This window comes from Vanellus vanellus, assembly GCF_965231255.1.
Source record: "Vanellus vanellus genome assembly, chromosome: 24".
NCBI lineage: Eukaryota > Metazoa > Chordata > Aves > Charadriiformes > Charadriidae > Vanellus > Vanellus vanellus.
The window spans coordinates 754,008-766,713 of NC_138929.1; the positions used below are offsets into that span (position 1 = coordinate 754,008).

Here is a 12,706-nt window from a genome sequence, read left to right on the forward strand (position 1 = left end):
CGCGGTAATTCCTGTAACACAGAGATCTGAGAGCGCCGTCTGAACACAGGTTTCATTTTGGGCGAGGGGCTTTGCCTTCTCTCCGCTGTGGTGAACCCCCTTACCACCGGCTGCCGGCGGTGGGTCGCAGCCAGCCCAAGGGCAGCCCCCGCTGGGCTGAGTTTGGGAGGGTGATAAGGAGGGGAGGGGAGCAGCTCCCGCGCCCTGGCACCCCTGCTCCCTGGCATCCCTGGGCAGGGATCGCTTCGCCCTCTGCCAGCCCGCCCCCCGCGATGCTCCGGTGGGTCCTGATGTGCTGTTTCTCTTGGAGGGTCTTCCCTGCCCTGGGAAGAACTTGCTTTGGCTTCGGTGCTGTTTGGTGCAGCTCCCTCGGGAGTTTGGGCTCTTCTGAGCGTGACCCTGAGCCGTGGGGAGCGCCTCTGCCGAGACACAGTCCCGGTGCTTAAAAAATATGCAACGTATGGTCATGGAAGGTTCAGAAATGGGAAGGCAGAAGTAATGCAAAGTCTCTTGTCAGTCTTAACTTTTTAACGAGAATATGTTTCAAAGCTGGACGTTATCGGCAGGCTCGGGGGTCAGCAGGGCTCCGCTTATTTACTGTCCCCCCCCCCCCCCGACCCGCTGAGCCCCACTGCGTGGGCTCCGCAGCCTCCGCCAGGAGATCGGGTGTTTGATAACTTTTATTTTAATAAAGCAATGGGCTTGTTTTGATGGACCGATCCAAAGCACTGCATGGATTTAAGCAGCTCCTGTTGCAAATATCTTTATTTGATACCCCTGCGATGGCTGGATTTCAAATGTCACTTGCTTAGCACTATGAAATATTTAATTTAAGTTGTAATACAGTAGCCTGCAAGAGCGCCGACTTAAATTGGAGGTCTCCTGTGTTAGTCAGCAGCTATTCACAAACACGCTTAAAAGCCACTTTCTGCCCCAAAAAGCTCCTGATCCAGATGTGGGAGTGAGGGGAGCCGGGAGAGGAGACCCTGCCCGCCTTCGCTGCGGCTCTGCGCTGGGACCCCCCCCCGTGAGCCACCCCCGTAAGTCGTTGCGGTGGGTGTCCCCCCCCACCCTCCCGGGGCGCGTGTGGGTGGGGGAATGCCACCGCCGCCACCGCGCTGCTGGTGGCTTTGTGCTTCCAGCGGTGGCCGCTGCCGGCCCAGCCTTCGGTGCCCGCGGTGGGGGCGGCTCGCCGGGGGCTGGCAGCTGGTACCGGGCGCCACGTTAGGAGCGCGCTGCCTCGGGCACGGCGCGTGGGCCGGGCAGGCAGAGCCGGAGCCTGGCGGGCGCCGGGCTGTGGCCACGTCATGGCCGGGCGGGCTGGCCGGGGTGCCGGCCCGGGGAAGGGTCTCGCCTCACCTGGGGGTGAAAGCTTCGAGCGGTGCTGTCCTGGCGAAGGCTCCAGCTTTGCTCTCTCCTTACCCGGCTCCAGCCCGAGCCCCGCTGTAAGGAAATTTGGTTTGGCTTTGCAGAGGGAGCGGCACTGGCCAACGCTCTCCGAATTGGCACTTTTAATGTATAATGTGATAATCTCATTCTGAGTCCTGTGCACGTGGACAATCGTCTTCTCCAGGAACTGGCTCGCGGCAGCTGCCGCGGTGGGCACGAGGTGCTGCCGGCGCTCAGCCCCCTCCCCGTGGCATTTCTCCGTATTTTATTTTCCCAGAGAAAATAATTGTGGCAAGTTCAGTGGGGAGAGCGGCGAGGGTCCCCGCCAGGGCAGGGTGACCTCCGGCAGCACGGGCGGGACGGTGCATTCGGGGAGCTCCAGCACCAGCGAACCGCCCCGCGTGTGGCATCACCGCGTTGTTTGTGGGTCTGCGAGTTGCCACGAGGGCCGGGGCTCCGCGGGGGTGATGGAGCCAGCCCTGTGCCCGTCTCACAAGCAGTGTCTGCATTTGATTTCAGGGGGGGTTGGAAAAAAACCCCCACCCTGTTTGTAGCGACTAGGGAGAGGCAGTGAGGAGCAGCTCGGCCAAGACTTGCCCCGCGGCTGCATCGGGTTGCACTCCTCCGTCTATTTTGAGAGGTGGGGGAGCAGCCAGAGCCTCGTCTGCCAGATCCCTTCGGCGGGCAGCGCTCCTCCGGCAGCCGCCCCGTGGCGCTCGGTGTGCCGGGGTGACATCCGCGCCTTCTCCCCACGGCCCAGCTGCGCCGCCTGTTGTATTCCTCTCCTGCCGGGACCCTTCAGACCCCCACCTCGCCGGCTCCTCCCTGCCCCGGGTGATGCCAGCCCAGCCGGCTGCGCTGCCCGCCTGCCTCCCCCGGCGGCGTTGTGCCCTCCCCGTGTTTGGCACCCTGCGAGGGCTCGGCGGCGCGGGAGCGAGGGCTCGGTGCCGGGCGGGTGCGCCAAGGGCAGGCGCAGCCTCAGCTCGCTGCGGGCTCGGACACGGTGCCGCTGCCCTCGTCTTTGTGCTGATCATAAGAAACCTGAAGGATTTTGTGATCTTGCAAGCCCCGTGCCGGGCGTTCCTCAGCTGGCGGCGTGCGGAGCGGCCGGGGGAACAGCGGCCGGTCAGGATGATGAATCTCTGGCGCCTCAGTCTTTCCTCTCCTGCTGCTCCCTTACGCTGCGCTAACATTTACAGCTGAGCCCCCGGGGACACAGCGTCAGACTCCCTGCCCGTGTTTGCTTTGATTTTTTTGTTTTTTTCCTTTTTTTTTTTACCTCCGCTGGTGGGAGAGCGGGTGGGTCGCTGCCGGGGGAGCCCACCCAGCCCACCCTCACCCGCCCCGGGGAGGAAGGGGACCGGCCGCGGCACGTGGCCGGCACAGCGTGCTCGCCAGACGCAGCACCATCTCATTTATCATTCTCAAACGCCACAGCCTGCGCGCCGTGCCTGCCCCGCCACCGCCGCCCTCTCTTTCCCCCCACACACTCCCCGTTCAGTCCCCGCTGAAGCTGATTAATCAACTCGTTACCACCGCGGCGTTAGAAGCTGAGGCACTGCGGGACCCTGGGGTGGGACCCGAGTGGCGCTCCCCAGGTTTTGGCTCCTGGGGCAGACGGGCACGTTCTCTGCCCCGCTGCAGAACAGCAGCGTCGTCCCCTCCACAGCGTCTCCTTCGGTTCGGGTTTTAGCCATCCTCGCCGTTCGGGAGCGGGGCTGGAGATGTGCTGATTCAGGGGACACGCAGCCCTGCGGTGTTAATGATCTCTGATGCGCGAGCGAGAGGACGGGCGCAGCGGCACCGGCAATGCCCTCTGCGTGCCCGGGGGGCTGCAGGGTGTCCCGCTGCCCTTCAGTGCGTGACAGCGGGGCTGAGGGGGACCCCGGGGGGCACCCGAGGGTAAGAGCCAGCCTGGGTGTTTGGGGGGGGCTCCGACCCGGGGTCTGAGGATGGCCTGAGCCCCCCCGCGTGCCCTGTCCCCGTGCCAGGAGCCAGCCTGCAGCCCTGGGAGGACGGGCTGACACTAATCCTCGCTCTGACAGCGGGTGGTTTATGGACTGATCCTAAAACGTGCCGTGCTCTGGCGTTAGCAGAGCATATGGTGGGGCTGGGGAGATGGGGGGGGCACAGAAGGGGGCTGGTTGGATGCTGTGTTATGAAATGCCGAAAGTGCTGTGGGCATGGCCAGGGCCCGCTGAAACCTGTGGTCTGCCCCCGTCTGCTCAGCTCTTAGTCCGGGACATCGGAGCATCTCCTGATGCCGTAGCAGGTCCCCAGGGCCACCTCCGCCCCAGGGGACAGAGCGCCCGGGCGCTGGCTGCGGCCGAGGCCGGTTGCCTTCGCACCCCTCTGCCAGCGGCCGGTGCCCCTTTACGAAGCTGCACAGGGAGTTTTCTGGGTCCGACCGCAGAGGCAGCCCGGGAAGCTCCCTCGTCTCCCCGCTCCCCGGCAGAGCCGACGTCAGGTGCCTTCGCCCGCTCCTGGCTCACGGCAGCTCCCCCGGAGCGGGCTCCTGCCAGCTGGCGCCGGCCGCCCCGCGTGACGCTCGGGGCTTTTTGGAAACTTGCTGAGCTGCAGGCACCCAGCTCCTGCTCGCCGCGGCTGGAGGCTGCTGATGAGGGCTGATTTAGTGGCGATCGAACTGCACTTGAAGCGCTCCGTGAAATATGAGACAAGTGTCGGAAACTCTCCGGGCGTAGGGGTGTCTGCGGTGCCCTGACGGCCGCGGCACACGGGCAGGAGCCGGCTCGGCGGCTGCGACGGGCAGGGTTCCGCGCTCCCTTTGACGGCGACCAGGTAGGAGCCCCCCCGCGCTGGGCTGGGGGCACCCGGCGCTGCCTCTTGGGCGTCGCTTTGTCCCAAACCCCAAAGGGTGGGTGGGCTGGAAAGCGGCTGCGCCGGCGGTGAGGGGTCTGTACGAAGGCAGGACGGTGCGGTGCCGCCCCCCAGCCGGGCTCCTCCGCGGCTCCCGGGGGGCGCCGGGGGGTGGGCGCGGGAGGGGGGTCCCGGTGCAAATACCCCCCTGGCCTCTGTGCACGGCAGCGGCGGGATCACGGAGCTGCTCCCCGACTCCAGCGGCCCTTCTGCTGAGACTGACACCTCCCAGCGCGGGGTGGCTGTCGGCTGATTGACTCATCCAAGTCGGTTTTAATGGGGACGTGCCGTCAGCTCTGATGGCAAATTTCAGTAGAAAAGTACAAACTGAGCCAGCAGTGAGGTGCAGTGATTCGAGTAAGGGTTCGTGGTGTTTTCTGGCTTTCCTGCGGATCCTTGCGAATGCGAAGAGGGCCGCTGCAAATAAGGTCATCGCTCGAGGGGTTAAAGTGAGTTTTGTGACAGCTGTTGGTGGCGACTTTCATACTAATTCTTATACTTCCATTGCTTTTATTTACTATTATGCGCACTCAACAGAGATAAGGAGAGCGGATTCAGTGTCATGGAATCATGTGAACTCAATTCAGATTTTCTGGTTTTAGCTTTTTTCTCTCTTAGCGAGTTCATCCAGACTTTAGGTCCGGGTGGCAGTTTCCCTCATTCCACGTGGCTGAATGGGACAGACCTTCAGATCAGCAATTTTGATGCCACTTCAGCTCCGTGGCAAAGGCAGTTTTACTTGGGTGGAGGTTCTGGCCCCGTGTGCTGAGTCTGTTGCGTTCAGGCCCAGGAAAAGACCCAGGGGACACAAATCGCTGCCGATGGCAGGAGGGAGCCCGGGGGTCCCTGCTGGGGTGGGACTGGGAGAACGGCCGCAGGCGATGCTCGGGCTGCATCAGCATGGAAACCTCTGGCCGGGCGGCGTTTGGCCGCGCTCCCTGCGCGCCGGGACGGCCTCGCTGGGTCTGTCCTCGGCTTATCCAGAGTGTCAGAATTGAGGCAAAGGACCCGGCATGCATCAAACCCGCTTTCTCATCAGGGTTTCGTAGCTTGGCCAGACCCGTACAGTCCCTGTGCCTAAGCTCATGCCCAGGCAGCCGCTTTTCTGGGTGCAAACCTATTCCCCTGCTAAAAAGCAGCTATTTGGAGATTTGGGGGGCCCCCAGTATGGAGGGTGAGTGGCTGCAAGATCTCTGCGACATGTACTGATCTCCGGCTCCTCCTTTGCCGTCTGAGGGTACGTAAATGTGTCATCACGCTGCAGGTGTCTGCTGGCATCGCCTCCGCTAATCCCCCTCGCTCCTCCCTGCGGGCCTCGGGGGCTGCTGTCACCCACAAGGCTCCTGGCAGAGCCACCAGGGCAGGAGGTGGCCAACTGTGGCGCAGGGCACTGCTTGGTCCACCTGCGCAGCCCAGGGGCTCACCGGGACTTGACCCTCCCGGCGGCGCCGGTGGGGGATGCTGCGTCCCCGTGCTCGCGGGGCGCGTGGGCAGCTGCGGCAGTGTCGGCACGCGGCCGCTCTCTCCTCCGCCTGTGCGGGGGAAGCTGTAGTTTCTGAAGGGTTTGGTTCACAGACAGGAGGTGAAGTAAAGGATGTCCCAGCACGGGGCGTCTTCAAAAACTCGTCCACTGACTGCCCAGAGCATCCTCCGGGATGTCCCCTGCGGAGGGGACCGCAGGGCCCGTGGAGCCTGAAGGTGCCGGAGTCTTGGGAAATGGGATGTCACTGCGCTGTGCGCGGCAAGACCGTGCCCGGTGTGCTCAGGGGAGCGGTCAGGGTTCTCCAGGGGCTGACGTTAATGTGGGCTGTGGCATCAGCTCAGCGCTTACCCCGGCGCCCAGCGATGCGGCGCCCCGGGGCCAGTGCCAGCGCTGGGACGGAGTCTGCTGCCTGGTTCCCTGCTGCAGGCGCACCCGGGCTGGCTCCTGGGAGGAGAAATCGCTGCTGGTGGGGAATGGTCTGTCAGGGGCTGAACTGGGGCGCTCGGGGAGCGGAGCGGCTGCTGCAGAGGTGCTGGGGCAGCCGAAGCGGCGTGTCTGTGCCCAGCAGAGCCGCGCTGCGCCGCTTCCCTCCCACCCGCGAGGATGCCCTCTGGAAAGGAGGCGACTTCTGCTGTCGCACCCCCTCTATGAACCAGAGTGTTTCTTATTTCAGACATTTAATGCCGGGATTTTAAATTCTCTCTAACGTTTGTCAGCACTTTACAGCCTTCTGCAACATGTTTATGGCGTTATTAAAAAAAGAAAGAGAGGGACAGACCTGAGGTTATGGGCTTCTGTACAGGAGGATAAAACTGACCTTAAAAATATGAGCTCGCTGTGCAGACCCGCCTGCCCCACAGCACGCCGTGCCGCTCCACTGGGGAGACCGACTCCGGCTGCTGGGAGTGACGGGGGACGAGGGGACAGCCAAGCCCAGAACCAGTTTGTTATTCCAAGTGGTGGTGAATGATAAAAGCAGTGAGGACCAGAGGGGGCAAAGCTCCCCTGGCCTTGGCGGTCGGAGCCGCAGTCCTGGGGCGGCGTGTCTGCAGGGAGCCGGGGGCTGAGGACCGGTGTCCGGCGGGGGCCGTGCCGGGGGCTTGCCGTGCCGGGTGGGCACCGCATCCCGGGAACGCCCCGCGGCGGGAGGATGGGTGCTCTGACACAGCACTCGCCGCTGCCGTGACACCCAAGCTGCTCTGACCTTCTTTTATTTCAGAGAGATTTGGACATCTGTCGGGGAGCTTTTCGCACCCGGCAGGAGCCGCGGCCCCGCTCGGCCGGCCAGAGCAGCCCTCGGTGGCTCCGAGCAAAGGGCAGCGAGAAGCGCAGGTAGCGGTGGGGGCATCACGGGCCCGGGGAGGTGTCGTTGGTGCTCATCACCCCGGTGAAATCCGGGCAGAGGCGGGTGAGCGGCGGCTCAGCACCCCTGTCCCAGCGGAGCTCTGCAGCCCTTGGGGAGAGCCACCCAAAAGATGAGGTTGCGCATGGTCCTCCATGGAGAAGACAAAAGCTCGGCCTCGTCGGCCCCGGGGCGGGACGGGGCGGTGGAGGTGGGATGCCCCGAGTCGCCCTGGGGGGTGGGGGGCGGCACTTAACCGACACTGTGCCTCAGTTTCCCCTCCTTCCTGTGTCTGGGCACCACGGGTACAACCACGATGGAGACAGGGCGAGGGCTGGGCTGGCCAAGGAGGGGACCTCTTGGGGACCTCAGCCCAGGTAAGGGGCCCAGATTGGGGTGCTGGGTGCTGAATAAGCCCCCCAAAGATGTTCAGTGCTTTGCTGAAAAGGTGAAATCTGCCCCAAAGTAGCCGTCAGTCAGGGAGCTGCGGGTCCTCACGCGTGCAGTGACCTGTCCCAGCCACAAATCACCAAATTCATGGGCCTGACACCTGAGAAGCAGAACAGGAGCAGCAGAAATCAAGTGAACGAGACAAGTGTGTGCGCAATTAGGACAGACCTTTTAAACACTGCAAGGAGGGCCGGGACAGGGAGCCTCAGCCTAATCGAGGCAACGGCAGTTCCTTTTTTTAAGACAAGGGAGACTTTTGGGATACTTTGTCCACATAATGTTCCAATTTTAGCTCTGCATCCCGGGATGCAATTGCATTAAAAATACCCGGGGAGGGGGAGGATGCCAAGGGCACCCGGGGACCTGCCTCTGCTGCCGTGTCCCCGCCAGCGCTCCGCGTGTCCCGCTGCGTCCCCGGGGCCCCGTTTCACATTCCCGGTGCTGATCGTCTCCCAGATCTGCTTTCCGGCTGCTCCGCTAATGGTTATTCTGGTAAAGGCCCTCTCCTTGGGGTCCCGCGGGGCTCTCTGCCCGTCCGAGTGCAATTGGGCATCGATCGCTGCGAGTTTTGGGGAATGACCACAAATGACGCGGTGGGGTCGGTCGGGGCAGCTCTGCTGCTGCGCTCCTGCGCGCGGTGCGGGGCGGCTGCCGCTGCGACTGCCCCGGCGGGCCAAGGCCGCGGGTCGCGCTTGGAAAAGATCCGTCTGGGTTTTGTTTTGTGTAAAGAAAATGTAGGGGGTGTTTTTGGAACCTTTTGGGGCTGGGCCACGCTTGTTTCACTGGTCGCAAGCACAAGGGCTGTGCAATTTCTTTTGTTGTCATCGGGAGGTGAAGCTGGAGCTTCAGGGAGAATCCGGAGGTCTTTAGAGCGATTCCAGGGCTAACAGGTGCCGGAGGGCTGCCTGTGGACTTCGGGCTCCGAAATCCTTCTGCCATACAGCAGATTTATTTATTTTTAGTGTAAAGTTCATTTTAGGTACGCTGCGTAGTATTTTAACTGGTGAAGTGGCAGTTTAAGGATCTCATTGCCGACACTTTTGGCAAATCGTGCGGTGCTTTAGGCTGGAAGGGCCTGTCGGCGGCCGGCCCAACCGCCTGCCCGCGCACAGGTTGCTCCCAGGTTGGATTTTGTCACGCAGGTCCCGGTCCGTCCCCCTCCCTGAGCTGAAATGACGGTAACTCCTTCAGGAGAGGGTGACAAGCGCTGCAGTGGCCGTGGGGCGGTGACATCCCCTGGGGTGACACCGGTTTGGCTCCGCTGGGTCACCTCCATCCCGGCCGGTCCCGGCTTTTGCCTCCGGCTCAATTAACAGCTCGTGGGAAAAAAACCTTCCGTTGCTTTTTGCTAAATATAACTTTTAAGGGGGATGCTTCCCGGCACCGCCAGGCACCTGGGGACACCAAGACGTGACACCGTGGAAATGCCAAAACCCGCCGAGGACCGCGGTGTTCGCCGCAGGAGTGGGTGGGAGCGCACCGCGGTGGGGGGTCCCCGCTGCTGCCCCCCCCCCCCCCCCCCCCGTCTCCCCCATTTCCCCTCTCGCAGAGCCGCCCCCTCCCGCCCCGCGGGCCCGGGCAGGGCTTTTCGGGACCCCCCCCCATCCCGCATGGAGCTTTTCGGGACCACCTCCCCCCGACTCATCCACGCCCCCCCCGGCGCTCCGGGGACCGGCGCGGAGCGTCTGCGCCACCGCGGGGCCGCGGACGGGGCTGCAGCGCCCGGACCCGCCCGGACCCCCCGACCCCCCCTCGGCTGCTTAAATTTTGCTTATCTGCTGTGAATGAATCAAAAGCCGCTTTATCTGCGCGGCCCCGCGGGGTGCTGGGGGGGGGGGGGGGGGGGGGGGGGGGGGGGGCTGCCCCCCCTCCCGAAACCACCTCCCCCATCCCCCCCACCCCCGGGGTGGCTGCCGGGGAACGGGGGGCACTCCTTGGGGTGCTCAGGCTGCGATGTGCTGTCTTTGGGGAGAAATGACAGGGTTTGTGGCGGAGAAGAGCTGCGGCACTGTCTGGGGGTGTGCAGCGCATCCCACCCTGCGGGGGGGGGGGCTCTGCAGGATGCTCAGGCCGCCCATTGCATGAACCGAAGGCTCTGGGCTGGTCCCCGATGCCGGGGGAGCGCAGCGATGCCGCCCCGCGCAGCCCTTCCCCAAGAAGCCAGGGACACCTCTGCAGCGCATCGCTGGGGCCCGGCCGGCCACCCACAGACACCCCGTCCCTGCGCGTGGCCCCCCGGGGTGTCTCGGCGCAGCGTGCCTCGGGTGTCCGTAACCGGCAGCTGCCACCTCCGAGGTGGTAACTGGATCACAGCGCTCGGGTGACCTTCGCGCCTCTCCGAGGCTCAGTTCTGGATGTCCCACCAGCTCCTGCTCCGGGGTCGCTCCCCTGGAGCGGCGGAGCGGGGACAGTGTGTCTGCGAGGCGCAGGCTGCAGGACGGCCGTCCCCAGCTGACCCCAACCCCTTCCCTCGGCAGCTCTCCCATGCGGTGCCCCTGCGCGGGACTGGGACTCGAGCTGCCCGTGTGGGTCGGTCCCGCAGAGCCCTGCGGTCGGGACAGGCGCCCGCTTAACGTGGGCAGGAAAGTGCTCGTGGCTCGGGGTGCCGGTCCTCCTCCTGCTGCGGTGGGGACGGGCTGCGGGTCACCAGAGCAGCACACGAGTCCTTCCAGCTGAATTTCTTGCCTGCAGAGCGTTGGGTACCGTCCCAGCTCTGCCTTGGGCCAACTACGGTCCCGTCCGGGAGCGAACAGAAAGGCTTCAACTGGCACGAGGAGTGTCGCCTGGTGCTAGAGACTTGGAAGAAGTGGGTTCTTCCCTGCTCCAGCACTAACCTCCTGGGAACGCTGCTGCCGCTCGTGTCGCCGTGCCTAATGCAACTCCTTGCCGAGATGCGAACGGGGTTGTTCTGGCTCGGGGAGCCCCCCCACACCCAGGCAGTCCGGGCACCCCACAGGTGCAGGACCTACGCTGGGTTTTCCCAATTCACCTGGCCCGCCCGTTCTGGTCCCTCTGTCCTCACGGCGGGTCTGTCCTTCCTCCCGCAGGCATGAAGCGACCCCTGAGCCCGTCCCACAACCCCGAGAACGGGGTACGGCTGGTGGAGGCGGCCGGCTGCCCGCCGGGGCAGCCCGAGCAGCGCATGAAGCGGGAGAAGAAGCACCAGTCGTTCACGCTCTGCGAGGTCTGCAACATCCAGCTCAACTCGGCGGCGCAGGCGCAGATCCACTACAACGGCAAGTCCCACCAGAAGCGCCTCAAGCAGCTCAACAAGGGGAAGATGCCGGCAGCCCAAGGTAGGAGCCCGTCCAGCAGGTCGGGGTTGCCCAAAGGCTGCCCTTGCTCTGGGACAGCGGCTCTGCCGTGTCGCGTCCTCGGCGTCTGTCCCTCGCTGGTCTGCCTGAACTCCGGGGGCTTCCCCACCCCACTGTCACTGCTGGTTCCTCAAGTGGTTTTGGGCCCTGAGAGCCCGCGGTGCTGTGCCACGGATGGGACACGTGTGGGTCCTGTCCCTGTGCAAGTGCAGTTGCCGGTACTCTGTGTCTTCTTCATCAGCATCCTCTTGGGTTTCCGTAGATGACTTGTGCAGGTGGGATGAGCGCATCCAAGGGTGGAGCGGCTGTTGGCTTCTGGGTGAGTGGCTCTCCAGGTGCTGTCCTGACCCTGTCCCTCGTGCCAGGCACGTCTCCTGTACCTGTGCTGAGTTTGGCTGCTGTTGACTCAAAATGCTGCTTAGATTTTGGTGCTGAGGGTTGAGGGTGGACTTCTCAAAAGCTCTGAAGTGACATTTTCAAATACGGTTGGAGGTTTTGTCGGAAACTATGATCTTCTGAGGCTTCGCCTGGATTTTTCTGCTGGGGTGCTCTGCCCTGGCAACCCGCGGTGACCCGCTGTGCCCTGTGCTCAGACGCTCTGGCAGCGTGCGGCTGCCTTGATCTCACCGTCCCTTTGACACGTGATGTACTTGGCCAATTGTCCCGTTGTGCTGGGTTGTGGTGGGGGATCTCGCTGCTTTCTCGCTGCCCGGGGAGGGCTCCCGTGGTGTGTGTGCAGAGGGGGTCACTGGCCCCAGTCCCTCATGTGAGTGGAGCTGTTACCCACCATCAGCAAAGTGGGGCCCCACCGAGCGCTGGGACATCATCTGCTGCGACACCAACGCTTGACAGGCCCTACAGCAAACCAGACAAGCGGAGCCCTCTGGGGTCGATGTGTTCAGCGGGGTCGGTCTGTTCCAGTGAGAAGGAAGCACTGGCGTTGCAGCAAGGGCGGGTTTGTTTTCCACTTAGAGACCAATGTCTGTCACAAAAGCCACTTAGCTGAAGCGGCAGCCAAGACAGCTCCGCGCTTGCCCTTGACGGGAGGTTTAAAGATCCATGGTTTTGTTTTGCCGAGCGTTTAGTGATGGGTGGAGCGCATGGGACCGCGGGCACTGCAGCATTAGGAGGTGGAGGTGGAGGTGTCTTTCCCGGGATGCCCCTGAGCGCCCGTACCTGCCCTCCTGGGGGTGATGTGCTCGGTGCCCCGTCTTACTCGCCGGCCGTCCATGCGACGCGCTGCTGGGGGCCAAGCGGCCCCAGGCTGCTGTGAGTTGGGGACTGTTTCTCCCCATGGAGCTACTGTTAATTGCCTAATTATTGTAAAACACCTCCGTTGTGTTGTGGTTGGCAAGAGAGGACTCCGGCGTCATCCCTCCAGGCGGGCTCGACGGCCACTCGATGTTGTTGGCAACTCCGGGAGGTGCGGTGGCGTGTTAAGGAGTTGTCCGGCTGCAGCGGGCGGACGGGGTATGTCCTCTGATGGCCGGACAAAGCCCCCGCTAAAGAGCAGCGCGGTGGATCCCATCACGCTGGGCCTGACGAACCGAGTCCCTGCCCGTTTTTCCCCAAACGTCTCCTCTAAGCCCCTCTTGCTGGCTCTCGGGGGCACTTTCTGAGCCTCGGGGGAGGGCTGGTGCTTGCCTCGGGGGGCTGGCGGGGGGTCCCGGCCCCTCGCCCCGCAGCGCGGCAGGGATGCTGGCACACGGCGGGCGCTGGTGCGAGGGCGAGGACCAGTTTGTCCTCTGCGCCGTCTGTTGGCATGTACCTGGCCCGGGCCCGTACAGCCGAGTGCTGCGGATTTTCTCCCGCAGAAAGGCCGGGCAGCGCGCCCCCGCGTGTCACCCTGCC

General features: G+C 63.7%; 1 protein-coding gene across 1 annotated transcript in view; it reads left to right on the forward strand.

Annotated features, from left to right (window-relative positions):
• The window catches only part of ZNF385C (zinc finger protein 385C), a gene marked incomplete at its 3' end in the record, with an annotated part of 77,361 nt that overhangs the window by 16,046 nt on the left and 48,609 nt on the right, over positions 1–12,706 (forward strand). Inside the window, exon 2 of the mRNA XM_082494855.1 lies at positions 10,589–10,837. Coding sequence (XP_082350981.1) covers positions 10,589–10,837 — 249 coding nt within the window. The remainder of the gene's footprint in view (positions 1–10,588; positions 10,838–12,706) is intronic.